This window comes from Geotrypetes seraphini, chromosome 17 (genome assembly GCF_902459505.1).
Source record: "Geotrypetes seraphini chromosome 17, aGeoSer1.1, whole genome shotgun sequence".
NCBI lineage: Eukaryota > Metazoa > Chordata > Amphibia > Gymnophiona > Dermophiidae > Geotrypetes > Geotrypetes seraphini.
In genome coordinates, this window is record NC_047100.1 from 2,487,964 (window position 1) to 2,505,627 (window position 17,664).

The 17,664-nt window shown below is 47.0% G+C and overlaps 1 protein-coding gene across 2 annotated transcripts in view; it reads right to left on the minus strand.

Annotated features, from left to right (window-relative positions):
* PLXND1 (plexin D1) overlaps positions 1 to 15,550 on the minus strand; it is a 102,519-nt gene extending 86,969 nt beyond the window's left edge. The window contains exon 1 of one of the 2 annotated variants that reach the window (XM_033926041.1): positions 14,144 to 15,550. In XM_033926041.1, coding sequence (XP_033781932.1) covers positions 14,144 to 15,319 — 1,176 coding nt within the window. In that variant the 5' untranslated portion in view covers positions 15,320 to 15,550. Of the gene's footprint in view, positions 1 to 12,131; positions 12,155 to 14,143 lie in introns of those variants that run through there. The other variant, XM_033926043.1, reaches the window with a different exon arrangement.
* Positions 15,551 to 17,664: the final 2,114 nt, after the last annotated feature.

The following is a 17,664-nucleotide window of genomic DNA, read 5'->3' on the forward strand; positions in this document are numbered from 1 at the left end:
TCTTATGGCTCGTTTGGTTAACGCTACGACTGGCAGGAAGCCGATTTTATCTCTGCGTACCCAGGGCGGAGGTGTGGTGTCTCGGACTTCTGAGATCTCTGGGGTCTTATTTGATTTCTTTAGTCGGTTATATGAAGCTCCGGAAGACGCTTCTTTGGATATGATATCGGACTACCTTCACTCTTCTGGGTTGCCTCGTTTGTCAGCGGATGCGATTGCCTCTCTTAATAGTCCGTTTAGGGCGGTTGAATTGGAGTCTGCTATTAAATCGCTCCGCGCTGACCGGGCTCCGGGTCCGGATGGGTTCTCGGGTGATTTCTATCGGCTTCTTTCTCCGACACTTTATGGACCTTTATTGGCATATTTTGATGCTGCTTCGGCCCGTGGTTCTTTTCCACGTTTTGCAAACGAGGCCCTTATTACCTTACTCTTGAAGCCTGGTAAGACTGCTGATTTGCCGGAATCTTATCGTCCCATTTCATTGATCAATGTGGACCTTAAACTTTTTGCTCGTATGTTGGCTGATCGTCTTGCTCCTCATTTACCTCAGCTTATCCATGAGGATCAAGTAGGCTTTGTTCGGGGCCGACAGTCTGTACATAATGTCCGCAAGGTACTTCTTGCTCTTGCCCAGTGTCAATCTTTCCGGATTCCGACCTTATTTGTTAGCTTGGATGCTTCTAAGGCGTTTGATAGTATTCACTGGTCCTTCTTATTTCGTACCTTGGAGTATGTGGGGCTCGGGGGATTTTTTCTAGACGCGGTGCGTTCCCTATATTCTAATCCCTTGGCATCATTGCTTGTTAATGGGACTCGTACTGACTCCTTCCCTATTCTTCGTGGCACCAGACAGGGCTGCCCTCTTTCCCCTCTTTTGTTTCTTCTTTCCTTGGAACCGTTGTTATGCACTATTCGGGGGTTTGCGGAGGTACGAGGTCTCTCGGTCGGTGACTTCGAACTTAAGACCCTGGCGTACGCAGACGATATGTTTCTCATTCTTACCCGACCTGAAGATTCACTCCCGGCGGCTCTGGATCTCATCTCTGAATTTGGGTTTTATTCAGGGCTGTCTCTTAACTTAGATAAATCCTTGGCCTTACCTTTTCCACTAGATTTACGTACTTCGTGGCGGGGTGTATTCCCTCTTCGGTGGGCAGATTCTTCTTTGCGGTACTTGGGGGTTACTATTCCACTCGACTTGTCTAGTTTGTACCGGTTGAATGTAGCCCCGTTGTTTCAGACGTTACAGAATAGGTTGCGCCTTTGGGAGTCTCTTCCTTTCTCGCTTTTGGGTCGAGTACACCTGTACAACATGCTACTGGTCCCCTGTTGGCTTTATGTTTTCCAGGTTCTTCCCCTTTATTTGACGTTTCGGGACGAGCGCCGCTTGGAACGACTGGTCCAAAAATTTCTTTGGGCAGGGAAGAGGCCTCGCTTGCTTTATAAGCGGGCGGCCACTCCCTGGTATAGGGGTGGCTTGGGATTACTGAATCTCCGCTATTTGACAGTTGGTTGTGGAATGAGGCATATTAATGATCTTTTAAGGGGTACTTCGGCATTCACTAACTCAGCTCTGGAGCTTTCCTGCTTTTCTTCTACTCATTTTAGTGCATATCTTCATTCTGTCCCTTCTTCAGAACCTGAATCTCTTTCTATGAAAGTTTTACATCGACCCTTAAGGAAGGTTTGGCGTTGGGTCTGTAAATTTCATTCTCTTTCTCCTTCTGTCTCTCCCTTCCTTCCTATTCGTTTCAATGGTTCTTTCTTACCTGGGATTGATGGGCCGAGCTTTGCTCGGTGGGAAACAAAGGGCATTCATTATCTATTTCACTTGGTTAATGATGAAGGCGCCATTAAATCTTTTGCTCAGTTGCGAGCTGAATTTGATCTCCCTGCTATTGACTATTTTGCTTACATGCAAATCCATCATTATATCTCTTCCTTACCTTCTAGCTCCTTGAAGGCCGCTTGTCATGAGACTTTGTCCACGGCCTTTACCCTTGGTTCTCAACAATCGGTCCCTCTCAAGTTTCATCACCGCCACTTGAAGGATGAATGCCCTTTGTTTGACCATTCTAAGCTGCGAGATGCTTGGTCCGGTGATCTTGCTGTTGATTTGCCTTCTGATGTCCTTCTTCAGGCTGTCCGGCGACTGCCTGCTTTTCGTAAATACACTACCTTTTGGGAGCAACATTTTAAATTGATTTTTCGTTTATATATTTCTCCTAAAAGGGCTTATTTGGCTCACTTCCGTCCCCATGCAGCCTGTCTTCGATGTCAGGCTCCGGAAGCCAGCTTAGGCCACATGTTCTGGTCTTGTCCTCAGATACAACTGTTTTGGACTGCTGTATTTGCTTTTGTGGAGTCTATTTGGCATGTTACTGTTCGCAGTTCTCCTTTGCTTTTATTTGGGACTGTTCCTCACTACTTTCCACGTTTCAAGGGAGTTGCCGCTTTCCTCAAGTGGTCTATCCTGATTGCCTTGAAATGCATCCTGCTGAAATGGCTTGAAGCTGAGGCACCGGACTATTCCCTTTGGAGGAGCCGCATGATCGCTCTTTTGATGTGGGAGCGACGAGATGTGTCTGACTTGGCTTCTCGACATGGTCGTCTTTTCCAGACCACTTGGGAACCTTTCTGGAATACTTTGACCCCTCTGGCTCGTAGCCGGATACTTAATTGATGCTTTGTCTGTACTTCCCTTTTATGCCTTTTTTGTATAGTTTGTTATTCCATTCTTTGTTAATTTGTGTTCGAAGGAGGACCCAGGGGTGGGTATGGTGGGGAGGGGGGTTTGGGGGGGGGGGGGGTTCTTTTGGGGACTGTTTCAAAAAACAAAAATTTTGAGCTGTTTCTGTACTTTGTGTTACTATGTTGTGTTTTGCTTGCTCAATAAAATATATTTGACCATATAAAGTAATTCACTTGAGTGCCACCGCCGCCATCGGGAACAGGCCGTCGCCAAGTTCTCCCTGCTTCTCTTCCCCGCGGGGCCGACCAACTCTCGCCACCCGTCGTCAATTCTAACGTCGGAGAGGACGTTCTAGGCCAGCCAGGCAGCGATTGGCTGGCCCAGAACGTCCTCTCCGACGTCAGAATTGACGCGAGTGGCGAGAGTTGGCCGGCCCCACAGGGAAAAGCAGGGAGAACTTGGCGCCGGCTTGTTCCCGATGGCGGCGGTGGCACTCAAGTGGCTAAAGAGCCGCAGTTTGCCGGCCTAGGGACAACACTGGAGGGTGACCAGCTGTGCACCCCCTTGGGATGTAAACCCGGGGTGGGGCAGACCGCCCTCCCCACCCTGGTATGCCACTATCTGTACCTCACTCCCTCCCTATGACCAAAAATTCTCCTTTCTTCTATTCCCCGTGTACACAACCATCTCTTTCCCTCCCTTCCTCTCTCCAAAGTCCATGCCTTCTGTGCCCAAACACTCATTCCCTCCCCCACCTCAGCATCTCTTTCCCTCCCTTCCTCTCTCCCAAGTCCATTTCTTCTGTGTCCAAAAACCCATTCCCTCCCCCACCTCAGCATCTCTTTCCCTCCCAAGTTCATGCCTTGTGTCCAAAACGCACTCCCTCCCCCCTTTTGTGTTCCGTGTTTGCCTCCCAGCCCATCTTTGCAACTTTCTCAGCAAAAAGAAGCTCAAGCCGCGAGGCTCGTCTTCTGCTTCCTGCCTGCCCTGCCGCGCACAAATAGCCGAACGGAAGTATTCTCCGACGTCAGCGCTGACGTCGGAGGGCAGGCTTTGCTTAAGCCCTCCCTCCGACGTCAACGCTGACATCGGGGAACGCTTGCGATCGGCTATATGTTAGCTGCAGGGCAGGCAGGAACAGAAGACGAGCCTCGCGGCTCGAAATGTATTGAACTCCGCGGGTCCCCCGTCCAGCTCTCTCCTGTCCACGTGGGGCGAACCGCCCCTCTCCCTAGACTGGTGGTACTGCCCTGATGGCGGCCCTGACCGTACGGCACACCAGGCAACATCTCGCGGCACACTAGTGTGCCGCGGAACAGCGGTTGAAAAACACTGGCCTACAGGACAACTCCGACGACTATGGATCCAAGTCTCATCTCTAGTGCCGATCAGTTTGTAACCGATGACAGTAATCCTGCTCATCTACCAGAAAATTATCAGCTCCATTCCAGCAGGGCCCAATATCAAATCAAATTGTAATGGGTTTCTTGCTATTCCTCTCTACTTATGTTGAATGAGTTTACTGTAAATCTGATACACAACCTTCAGTTATAAATTTCCCCTGCTCTAACTTATAAATCAAAAACAAGAGAACTGCGGAGGAGATGTTCAAGACGCAGGCTTTTTATCTGAAATAGAGTCATTTAATCCACATAGTATAATGTCTAAAACCCAACTAATGGTGACTGTGGATCAACTTTTGTTTGTTTGTGCTTTCTAACTTGTATATCGCCTTGAACCTATGGAGGTATAGTGTAATTCATAAATAAAAGATCAGATTAGATCATGTCATTAGCAAAATGAGAAGAGAAGACATGAATGACATTTGTGTTTTCTCATGTGCCGGGGCATACTCTTCCAAAAGTCTCTGTGATATTTCACGACTTTGTGTGTATTTATATATTTTCTCTGAATTTACAAACCATTTCTCTACAATTTCTACATAGTGAACATAACTAACCCCCCCTTTTACAAAACTGTGGCAGCGGGTTTTAGCACAGGCTATTACACTGAATGCTCTGTGCTGCTCCCGACGCTCATAGGACCTCTATGAGTGTCGGGAGCAGTGCAGAGCATTCATCACGCCGGCCTGTGCTAAAAAAAACACTTTCATGGTTTTGTAAAAAGGGTTAAATCATTTGGGAGGATCATAACTCTGCATTTCACAGCCAAATGTATCTAATAAAACAGCAAGAAATGCCGCAATTACATTGCCAGGGTTACAGTATCATATGGAGATTTCAAGACTTCTCTCATCCCTTTCATGTCAGCAGGACAAGTCACCAAGGGCCTTTCATGTCACCAAGGGCCGAATTCTCTAAGGGCACCTAAGTTAATTAGCCAAATCTCCTTAATAGAGTCAATAATTGGAAAAAAATATTAATTGGCTGACAGGCGCCTACCCGATTCTATAAAAGGTAGGCGACTGTTGCAAGGCGCTAACACCTAAGTGGGAGTTTTTATGAGCAGAGCGTGATTCTCCAAAAACTTAGACACCTGAAATGTAGGTCTTTAAAGCCCTGGTCTCGCTAGACGCCAAATTGTGAGTGACATGCAGCTGGCGCCGTTTAGAGAATCCGGGCCCAAGTGAGTATAGCTGCAGGTGATGTAAGTGTCTTATGCGTCGTCTACGGTCTCATCTCGTATCACATCTATGAGCGTGTGAATAAAAGTTACACAAAGAGACCTTTGAACACTCCACTGCTAATCATTCCTGTAGCACTACAAGGCTTATGCTTCACTGTACACACCATACGCAGGAATGGGATGAGAATCTAAGTTTCTGTGCCTTGGGCAATGCAGAGTTAAGCAACGTGCCCAGGGTCACTTGGAGCTGCCGTGGGGACTGAACCCAGGTCCCCAGGATCTCCATCAGCTGCACTAACCAGAAGGCTAGTCCTCTGCTCAGATGTTGTCATCAATGGGATCCATCAGGTATGTATAGAAAGGAAGCAGCCTTCCAGGTGTGAAGGCCCACCATAGCGAAACATCTCATGCTGACTACAGTCAGAAATATTTCCCATAATCGCTCTTCATTTCTGCCATCTAGACGTTGGACTGGGTTGCTGAGCTCTTTCATTTAATGTGCTGGTATTACTGCTACTCTTCCCAGTGACCTTCCAGCACCAGTACTGGTGGATCCAGGGCTCTTACAATGCTGGTGACTTCAGTCAGTGGCGTAGCAAGGGAAGTTGGTACCCGGGGCAGTGGCGTCCAGCATCGCTGCACCATGCACCCCTTTACACTAACCCTACCACATTGTGCACCCCTGACCCCCACCCCCGCCCCCTGTACACCCCTTGAAATGTTAACCTGCATGAGCAGAATCTTCCACCTACTGCTCGTGCCACCATTGGCTCCCTTCTGATGTCACGTGCTAGTCCTGCAACCAGGAAGTGACATCAGAAGGGAGCTGAGGATGATGCAAGCTGGTGAACATTTATAGAGGCATTCAGAGGCAGAGAGGAGAAGAGGCGCCAGTACCCCCGCAAAGATGGACGGTCTGCCCTACTTACTACACCATTCCAGTGCCCTTAAAGTGCTGTGTTTGTAGTTCCAGTACATGTAATGTGAACATAAGACTAGCCAAACTGGGTCAGAGCAAAGGATCCTGCTTCCACAGTGGCCAACCCAGGTCACAAGTAACTGGTGGCAGAAGCCCAAATAGTAGCAAAACTCCATGCTACTGATCCCAGGGCAAGCATGGGCTGGTGGTGCAGGTCCCAGTGCTCTTCCAGTACCAATACTGGTGGTCCCAGTCCTTACAGTGCTGGTGGTGGCTCCAGTGCCTTTATAGTGATCGTACTGGTGGTTCCAGTGTCCTCATAGTGCTGCTGCTGGTGACTCCAATGCCTTTCCAGTGCCCTTCCAGTGTTAATGACCTCAGTGACTCACAATGATATCCTTACAGAAGTGGTGGTGGCTGATTACTGCAGGATGCGGCTAGCCAGGCCTGACCTGTTGTGTTGAATCTGTCAAGTGTCTTCTCTGAGCGCCTGGTGGTTTCTATCCCTCCAGGTAAAATCTCAATAGACACCATCTGTGGTAACTAACAGTATTATCAGTCTCTTTATCTCTCAGTGAACTGCACTTAAATACATTTTCACTACTGGAGCCAGAGTGAGGAAAATTTTCTATTACGGAGATGGCGCTTCAGGAATTTTGTGCATTCTCTACATTCTCCTTTGGGATCAATTGGGAGAGAGTAGGAGGGTTTGGATGTATTTTGTGGAGAGTGGGCTTAGTGAAAATGCTAGTTTATTCTTAGATGTCCTTGAAGAGGAAGAAGGAAAGGGGGAGGGGGGGTCGGCCTGCCTTTTTTTTTTTTTTTTAGTTATGGTATTGTACTTAAATATGGCTGTCTTTGTATCCTTGCATTTCTCAGCTATTCTATTTACAGGTTCTTTTTTTGCTCACTTTGTATCCTTATGTTATTGTATCTAGGGGTTATTTTGTTACATTTTCCTTCCTGTATCTTCATGATATATTGTAACTCGTCCCAATCATATTTAGAGAAGGGTGACATATAAATCAAAGATGTAAGGCATTAAAGTGATAGCAGCAGGGTGCCTGCAAGGAAAAGTATTAAAAACTCAGCATAGTCAGAAAGCAGGTGGACATGTGCCTTCTTTCAGATACCAAAAATGCACATCTTTTGAGTCTGTTCTAGATATATATATATAAAAAGAAGTGTCCCTTTAGGGACATTTGATGACATCATCACAGAGCTTCAAGAGTCTCAAGACCTGACTCCCAGTCTCCAACCTTCACTTTATATCTTTTTCGGAGAGAATTTGCAGTTCAAGCCTTCTTTTTTATATGACAGTGATCGATTTTACTCTCCCAGAAGTGTTTTGCTAGGCTTACATGATCAGAGAAAGGGAAACCTGTTCAACCCTTGCCAGAAGAACAATCTAACACTTTTGCTGAGCAGAAATCTCTCTTTCTAAAACATGAACTGTTTAGCTACACTTTCTGCTTGTCTCAAGGTGGAGAAATGGCCTTGTGGTTACAACACTGAACTGTCCGTTTTTGCCAGTCTCTTGATTCAGAGTAACCTGTTTTCTCTCTTTGGTCCTTATTTCCAATTCCATCGCTGGTTTGGACTCTGCGCGAACCTCAGTCACTGTTATCTGTTTGTGCCTAAGTTCACCTATAACCATGACATCGCTCTCTGTCTCATTTGAAAATGTTCATGCAAGGACAGATACCAGCCATTGCTGCCAATGGTTATGAACGTAAATATTAAACTGTAAACCAGATTGCAAGGATGAATTGCAACGGGTGGGGGTCTGCCAGACCCTAGGTGAGTTTAATCAGGAACTCACCAATAATCAGACAGCTGCCTGGTTAAAGTTTGTGCATAAAGTTAGGGATGCTTTTTTTTTCTGTGCTTTCCTAGCTGTTTACGCTAACTGGCTAGGTCCATATTTCACCCTGTGTCTGCCCCTTTCCATCCCTAACCTTGCTGGTTACGTGTTGGCTGTTCAGCAGAAATGGCCATGACATCCTGTTTGTTCTCTCTTGTCTGTTTAGATTGTAAGCTCTTTCGCTCAGGGACTCTCTTCTTTGTGACTGTGTACAGCGATGTGTGCATCTGGTAGTGCTATAGAAATAATTACTAGTAGTAGTAGTGTGAAGAGTTTCAGTCTTTGGGAAGCAGAGCTGAGATTGTGATGTCATAATGCCTCATTCCACCTATAAGAGCCAACCTCATCAGTGATGTCACAATGCCTTGATTGTCTTGTTCTCCCCTCTGCCCTCCAACCCAGCCAGCTGATTAACCGTTCCGCTTAACTGTATCCATGATATCCTGTTTGTCTATCTTGTATGTTTAGATTGTAAGCTCTTCGGAGCAGGGACTGTCTTCTTTGTGACTTTGTACAGCGCTGCGTGTATCTGGTAGCACTATAGAAATAATTAGTTATATTAGATTGGACTCTTGTGTGGATAACCAGTGGTACAAAAATGAAAAGAACTATCTCCAGGAAGAAGCTAGTTGGGACAGACCCCAAAGAAGTGAATGCACTCTGGGACCCCAGTTTCAATCATTTGAAGTATTCAAAACTTGTAGATTCCAAAGAATTTTTGGTCACAGAAAATAACAATAGAATCCCCCCCCCCCCAAGAAAACAATGCAAAATATTAAATGCATTTGGTCTAAACAAAACAAAACAAAAACCCCTAATGGATCCTAACTCTTAAAAGAGTTTGATTCAAACTAGAAACATAAAAGGTCCATAAGAAGCTTATAAAGCGCTCCTCTGTTCATCTGGGTGGATGCCGTGGACTCTCAATACATGGAAGCTGGGTGACGATGAGGAATGTGGGGGCTTTAGACAGTTGCATTAGATGCCTTGGGGTTATGGCAGCTTCAAACTCCAGAGGCTGTCTCTTTAAGAATCGGAGTAGATGGTCGGGCAGCCTTTCTAAAGCGAGGAAATGTTCTGCCAGGATTCCCAGGGGAATGCCGGGCTTCAGACTAGGTTACAAATTCGGCTGAATTACACACTGAAGTGTTTATGCAACTTGGGCCCATTTACTGTAACACAACCATAATAGCAGGAATCAGAACTGGCTCCTAATGAATACTCAGCTATGCTCCCGTCATAGGACATTTCAGTGTCTCAGAGGCGGATTCTTCCGTACAAAGAAGCTTCAGAACTCCAGCCCTTTTGTCTACAAAACAGATTAAGAGACTGACACTGTTAGTTATGCAGAGAAGCTGCTAAACTGTTCTGAGAATGGTGCAGACTCCAGACAGACAGTCCGACTGCAGATGAAAATGAATGAACTGTCTCTTATTTTCATTAGACGAATCCATTTCAAATGAGCAAAAGAGGCCACCAGAGTTCCTCTGGCTTCTGTCTGATTTTCCTATTAAAGGAAACCTTGCTCTATCAACTAACTTGTGAATTGGTTGAGTGAGTCTTTTCACACTGATCATTTGGTGTAGGCTGGTGCAATTTTGTAAGAATCCAAGGGGAAATGTAATTTTATTCTCACAGATGAAATTCTATTTGGTGCACCAAGTTCACTGCAGACAATGACCAGCTTTTCTGAGAACGCAAACTCCCAATGAATTGAGCGTGTCTTTTCCTGAGGGAAGATCCAGAGGATGACTGGCAGTGAGCTACAGCCTGTTGCCTGCAGGATGTTTTTCTCAGACTTTGTGTCACTCGTGACACTGACATAAGAACATAAGCAATGCCTCCGCTGGGTCAGACCTGAGGTCCATCGTGCCCAGCAGTCCGCTCCCGCAGAGGGCCCAACAGGTCCAGGACCTGTGCAGTAATCCTCTATCTATACCCCTTTATCCCCTTTTCCAGCAGGAAATTGTCCAATCCTTTCTTGAACCCCAATACCGTACTCTGCCCTATTATGCATTTCAGGTGTCCACCACACATTGGGTAAAGAAAAACTTCCTAGCATTCGTTTTGAATCTGTCCCCTTTCAACTTTTCTGAATGCCCTCTTGTTCTTTTATTATTTGACAGTTTGAAGAACCTTTCCTTCTCTACTCTCTCTATGCCCTTCATGTTCTTATAAGTCTCTATCATATCCCCTCTAAGTCTCCTCTTCTCCAAGGAAAAGAGACCCAGTTTCTCCAATCTCTCAGCGTATGAAAGGTTTTCCATCCCCTTTATCAGACGTGTCACTCTCCTCTGAACCCTCTTGAGTAACGCCATGTCCTTCTTAAGGTACGGCGATCAATATTGGACGCAGTACTCCAGATGCGGACGCACCATCGCCTGATACAATGGCAGGATAACTTCTTTCGTTCTGGTTGTAATACCCTTCTTGATTATGCCTAGCATTCTGTTTGCCTTTTTAGCGGCCTCTGCGCACTGTGCCATTGGCTTCATTGTCATGTCCACCATTACCCCCAACTCCCTTTCTTGGGTACTCTCATTCAATAACATCCCTCCCATTGTATAGTTGTACCTCGGATTTCTGTTTCCCACATGTAATACTTTACATTTCTCAATGTTGAACTTCATCTGCCATCTCGTCGCCCATTCCCCTAGTTTGTTCAAGTCCCTTTGCAATTCTTCACAATCCTCTTTAGTCTGAGCTCCACTAAATAGTTTGGTGTCATCTGCAAATTTTATTATTTTGCACTTCATCCCTGTTTCTAGATAATTTATGAATATATTAAATAGCAGTGCCCCAAGCACCGAGCTCTGCGGGACCCCACTCGTGACCCTCTTCCAGTCTGAGTAGTGGCCCTTCACTCCTACCCTCTGTTTCCTATCCGCCAACCAGTTTCTGATCCATCTATGTACGTCTCCTTCCATCCCATGGTTCTTCAGTTTCCAGAGTAGGCGTTCATGGGGCACCTTGTCAAAGGCTTTTTGGAAATCTAGATATATGATGTCTAAGGGGTCTCCTTTGTTCATCTGTTTGTTAATTCCTTCGAAGAAGTGCAATAAGTTTGTTAGGCACGATCTCCCCCTGCAGAAACCATGTTGGCTGGTTATCAGAAGTTAATTTCTTTCAAAATGTTCATTGATGTTTTCTTTTATTAGTGCTTTTGCCATTTTCCCCGGAACCGAGGTCAGACTCACTGGTCTGTAGTTTCCCGGGTCACCTCTTGATCCCTTTTTAAAGATGGGCGTAATGTTGGCTATCTTCCAGTCCTCCGGGATCACGCCTGTTTTCAGGGATAGATTGCAAATTTGCTGCAGTAGTTCCGCTATCTCCTCCTTTAATTCCTTCAGAACCCTTGGATGGATTCCGTCCGGACCCGTGGATTTGTTGTTCTCTGTCATTAAGCAAAGCAGGTGCCCATTCACTTTAAAATGAACTGCCATGATCTAACCCAGCACAACTGTACCAGTGCAATCCAGACCTGGATTTCTACTGTCTTTTGAGACTTTATTTTTTTGTATTTTAATTAAGCAGGCAGAAGCCTCTCCTGCCCACTTAGATTGCTTTGAAAATTGTCTGGACTTATTTCCCACTGGGACAGAAAGGAAAAATGCTTGAAGTACCTGTACGTAAACCGCTTTTGAGTGTAGTTGTATAAGCACAAAGTCCCAATCTCTTTCATCTTTTTCATTAGAAAGTACAAGCAGGGCTGTCACAGGGAGTGGGAAGAGGTTCCAGGGTGGAAGTGAGGAAACACTATATATACTGTATACCATGCTGCCTTGTCAGTTATTTGTGAGTCTCCAAGCACGTAAAGGCAGAAAGAAAGATAGTGCACTGAAAGCAACCCTTATCCAGTAAGAGAGGGCAAAGGATGACGTTGAGGTGATAGGCTGAGGAATAATCTAAGGAAATACTTTTTTATAGAAAGGGTGGTAGATGCGTGGAGACAGAGACAGCGTCTGAATTCAAGAAAGCCTGGGGTAGGCACGTGGGATCTCTCGGCTAGAGAAAGAGATAATGGTTACTCCGGATGGGCAGACTGGATGGGCCATTTGGCCTTTATTTACCATTAGGTTTCTGTGTTTCCATAACTTCCTCTCTCCACCAGCTGTGCACAAGTTGTCTTCAAGAAGCACCAGCACCATCAGGAACATCCGGTTTTCAGGATATCCACAATGAATATGCATGAGATAGATTTGCATACCAAGGAGGCAGTATTTACCTGGACAATTGCAATAAGAACATAAGAACTGCTATACTGAGAGAGACCAAAGATTCATCAAGCCCAGTAGCCCAACAGTGGCCAACTAGATCCCATGTAATAAAACTGATTTTATGCTGCTTTTCCTATGAATAAGCCATCTCAACAATGGCCTATGGACTTCTCTTTTAGGAAATTATCCAAGCCTTTTTTAAACCCTGCTAAGCTAACTGATTTCACCACATTCTCTGGCAACAAATTCCATAGTTTAATTACACGTTGTGTGAAGAAATATTTTCTCCTGTCTGTTTTAAATCTACTACTTAGGAACTTCATCACATGCCCCCTAGTCCTAGTATTTTTGGAAAGAGTGAACAAGTAATTCACATCTACCCTTTCCACTCCACTCAATATCACCCCTGAGCCATCTATTCTCCAAGCTGAAGACCCCTAGATACTTTAACCTTTCCTCGTTAATGGCTTGATTTTTAAGAAATTAGTTAGGGCGGGGTGTGGTACAGAGAGGTTTAGTGGCTATGACTTCTGTTGTCGTGGTTTGTTGTTGTTTTTTTTTAAATGTACTGAAGATTGTATATGTCTGGTTTTATGCGATTATGGATGTTTTTATTGTAAACCACCTAGGTGGCAGGTGGGTAATAAATCTTGGAAACAAACAAATAAATCTAATTTTGGATAACCTGAACACCTGACTGGCTGGGGTTCCCCTAGGATAGGTTTGAGACATTATTTGAAAAATCAGGGGCAACATTTGCAAACAGAGAAAGCTTCATCTTTCCTCCTGAAAGAGCAGAAACTACATTCAGAAATGTTATTTCCAAAGTATCTGATAAGGGAGTGTCTTCAACAGTGAAGCCACAGGAAACACGTGTAAAGATCACAAGTTTTTTTTGCCTCTTGTCAAACCAAAGCTGCTGTTCTGCGCTTAGATTTCTGAACTTCCTGAGGAGCAGATGAGATTTTGAAGGGGGTGCCCTGTCCTACTCCATCCCGTGGAAGAGGATGTGGGAATGAGAAGGATGGAGGTCCCTCACTCGCTCTCTGCCCAAAGCCTGTGAGTCATTCTTAGTTCACAGGGGACAGAGAACGTGGGAAGAAGGAGGTTTTTTGAACCGCTCCATGCTTGGCTTCATGTCATGTTAACATACGTGGGAGCTCAGCTGACTTAAAAGGAGGGTTTAGCCAGGGATAATTTACTTCCAGACCAGAGATGTAATTTGAACAGAGACAATACGGATCAGCACCAGAGTTCTCTGTATCATAGAATGTCATCTCACTGTTATAATCACTCTTATGCCAATAAAGTAGATAGCATGGAATCATTTAACTTTTGGTTGAATACACCATGGCCTTATCCACTTTCTTATGTTACAAAGAAGCGGGAAGGGGTAAAACGCGGACCTCACGGATCTAAAACCGCATGTCCTTAAAAATCTGAGGTCAGTGCCACTTGTAGTCTCTGACAGACCTCTATGACAATTTAGCTCTGGCAGATCCTAACTGATGCTGAGACTAAAACTGGCGCAGACCTCAGATTTTTAAGGATGTGCAGTTTTAGATCTGTGAGGTCCATGTTTTACCCCTTCCCCCAAAGAAGCTTTTCTTGTCCCCATTTGGTCCTGGTTGGTTTGGACGTTCCCCCAAAGACCCTAGAGGTGAAATTTGGCCAAATCTAGTTATAGTAGTAACTTAACTACTTCTTTGGGGTATGGGGTAGTCTCTCAGCCTTTCTTCCATCTTTTTCAGTGTTTGGTTCTTGCCCAATATCCTCCCTCCCTCTTATTCCAGTAACGAGCCCCCCTTCCACAGAGCTCTTCCAGCACCCCAATCCCTCCCATGCTCCTCTTTCCTGCCACCTACCGTGATCTTCTTCTGCTCGCAGGCGGGGCCGGTGCCCTGGACCACACTGTCCAGCACGGTCACCTTCCCGGAGCTGGGCTCGGCGAAGCAGCGGCTGCGAGCCCGGCGGATCCGCTCCTCGATCTCCCCGAAGGGGAAGGCGCAGAGAGCCGCCTGGCGAGCGCTCTTCTCGAAGAGCCCGAAGAGGAGCCGCGGGCTGGGGAAGACGGAGAGCAGCCGCTGGTGGGGCTCCGGCCCGTCCCCGCAGCGCAGCCCCAGTTGCACGTAGGACTCGGTGAGCTTCTTGGGCTCGGCCGGGGGGCTGCGCTCCTGGCAGATGCGCCCCAGGAGGCTAGTGGCCTGGCTGTCCTTGTCGCCCAGGGCCGAGTCGCTGTTCATGGCCAGGTAGACGTAGGTGGAGTGCGGGAAAGCCCGCACGAAGCTCAACTTGTTCTTGCCTTTCGCCCCTTGCTTGATCTTGAAGATGTTGTCGTCCGAAGGGTTGATGTCAAAGGTGAAGAGTTTGGAGAGATCGTGCAGGTTGAGGGACCGGATGGCTATCTCGGGCGTGTTCTCGAAGCGGTGGTCCTCGATGCTCACGTTCCTGGGGAAGAAGGGGCTGCCGAAGCCCGTGTAGGTGGCCCCCACCAGCAGGCGTGTGTCCCCGCCAGGGCCCCTCAGCACCAGCCCCACCGTGGAGGCGTTGGGGCTATTGGCCGCCACGTTCAGCATGCTGGGGAAGACGGTCACCTGGCCCGAGCTGTGCGGGGGGAAGTCCACGGCCGCCGCCGAGATGTTGCCCGTCCGGCGGAGCTGGCAGAAGCCCTGGAAGATGGAGCCACAGACCACCAGCACCCTCTGGACCGGGTCCAGCTGCAGGATCTTGTTGTAGTTGTTGGTCAAGGTCTTGGGGTGCTCGCAGGAGGCCTGCGGCAGTTGGGGGGCATGGCACAGAGGGTTGTCCAGCACCGGCCCCGTCTCCTCCTCCAGCTCCTTGCTCAGGTTGCTGTGCAGTTGGAAGATCCTGTTGACCGCCGCCAGGTAGACCTTCTTCTCCACAGCATCGAGCGCAAAGTTGTTGGTCAAGTGAGGAGAGGCGAAGTTCTGCTGGACCTCCAGCCCGTGGCCCGGGGGCAAAAGGGCGATCAGCAAGAGGACCCCCAGGAGCCGCAGGTTACTTTGCTCCAAAGGACCCATGTGGACTCCTCCTCAGCAGGGAGAGCAAGTGTGGGAAGTGCATGAGGTTCTGATGGATGCTTTGCACCCGGATCAAGCTGAGGAAGTTCGGTTTCCTGCCTCAGCTCCGAATGACGCCAGCAGGGGAAGAAAAAAACAAACAAAAAACCCCGCGTTCCTTTGTTTCAAATGGACCTTCAGTTCTTCCTGTGCCCCTTTCTCCTCGCTGGGCACTTTCTGTGCCGTTTGCAAAGTGCTACTGCTCGCCCCTCCCTCGGCTTAGCTGTGTCATGTGAATGTGATTAAGTACGAGGAGGTACTTCCCTAAAGCCAAAGGCGATCATTTGGCCCGTCAAAAGAAGAAAAAAGAGAGCAGAGCAGATCCTCCGCTAACAGCCACCTCTAGCATTTCAGCCTTTTTTGCTTATGCTGCAGAGCCGGGATTGGTACAATCCAACTATTTCCAGAGCTTAGGATAAGAAAGTGGGAGCACAAAGTTCAAAATGCATGAATTTGAACCATGTCGAAGGTTTCCACTCTCCCACCAAACAATTCAAAAGACCCCCCCAGTGACTGGGTTGTCTGAGGTCCAGAAGTCAACCCTGTAATTCTTGAAAAACTTGCCAAGAAAAGTATTGCAGGCACGCGGAGTCAGAATAGAGTCTCTTCTGTTCCACCGACTCTCTTTGCCTACAGAAAAGTCTCACTCCATTTGGGGGAAGGAGCAAACATGTCCCCAGAATGGACTTTGGATTGTCGGGTGGCATCTCACGTGGCAGCAAGACTTTGCAAAGCTCCTTCTTCCAGGCTCTTTGCACATTGTGAGCTCTGCTGTGGGAAGAAGAGTTTTTTCCACCTGTGCATTGAGACAAAATGGTAGAGATTAGTATAAAGAACAAAATGACAGAACATATACTTATGGCTCTTCTTATGAGGCATTTTCAAGCATCCCTGTATTGTTTTCCCTGTATAGTTTAACTAATTTAGGAACATATCAAGAGGCTGGACTGTGCTGTCTTTGCTTCCAGATTTTACTGACAATAGATTATGTTTATAAGTGACCTACTTAGACTAGTAGATTAAGCAAGCCCGAGAGCTGGTCTCGACGGGCGACCCTAACGCGGGACTGGGTGGCCCGCTGAGTCGCTCGTCGGGAACTTGCTAGCCGGGGCTAGGAGGGGGGGGGGGCGGAGGGGGGGGGCGGTCCGTTGCCGTGGGATCACGGCTTCCCCTTTAGCAGGGCGTCGCAGCCGTGGGGGATTGTGAGTGGGAAGGGATAAAGGGAGGCGTGCTCGGAGGACCTAAAAGGTTTGGTCCTCCGAGACTGCTTTCCCACCCGCCCGCCCATTAGTTTATGGGGGTAGTATCGGTAAGGGTTGCGGTATCCCGAGCTACTGGCTACTGGGGCTCATCAAGGGATGAGCGGTGGGCCGGCTGGGCGCCGTGCCTGGTGGGTCGGTTGACCCTGGATAATGGGGCATGTGTGGGACATGCCACCCCTCAGACCCTAGCTTGGATGGCGGGGTCGGGGGCCAATTACTTCTGGTGGTAGCTCGGGATCTGGTAACAATGGTGATACCATTGTTAAGGGTTTTTTTGTTAATGTTTTAATTGTGGCTGTTAAATTATGTACCTTTAATTGTGTTAATTGTATTAAGAATATGTTATTATTCAATAAACAGGGCTGCGGCCAGGTTTTACCACTTAAGATGTCTTGGTCTTATTGGGATTGGGAAGAGGTTGGACAGGAGGAGGGGGTATCGTGTTAACAGAAGCGGGTCACTCCAGGTACCGCTGTTAGTATATTCCTGTTTCTTAGTGAAACTAGTGACTTATTATGTGCAGGTTACTGTTAAAAGTAATAAATTACTGCTATCATTATTTTTCTCAGCTCAATCTCTTTCCTTTCCTTTGACAATTGTAATTCTTTCATGTCAGATTTAGATTTCATTGTCTATTCTTCACTGCTTTATCTTCTCAGGAAAGACAGTAAGAACATAAGAGCTGCCATATTGGGAAAGACCAAACAGTGGCCAAGCCAGGTCCCAAGTAGGAGGCAGAAACCCAAAGAATAGCAACATTCCACAGCTGAGATTGTGATGTCATAATGCCTCATTCCACCAGTACCTAAGAGCCAACCTCATCAGTGATATCACAATGGCTCGATTGTCCTATATGTGGCTCACATAAGAACATAAGAGTTGCCCTTCTGGGACAGAGCAAAGGTCCATCAAGCCCAGTATCCTGTTTCCAACAGTGGCCAACCCAGGTCACAAATACCTGGCAAGATACCAAAGAGTAAAACAGATTTTATGTTTCTTATCCTAGGAATAAGCAGTGGATTTTACCATAGAAAATTATCCAAA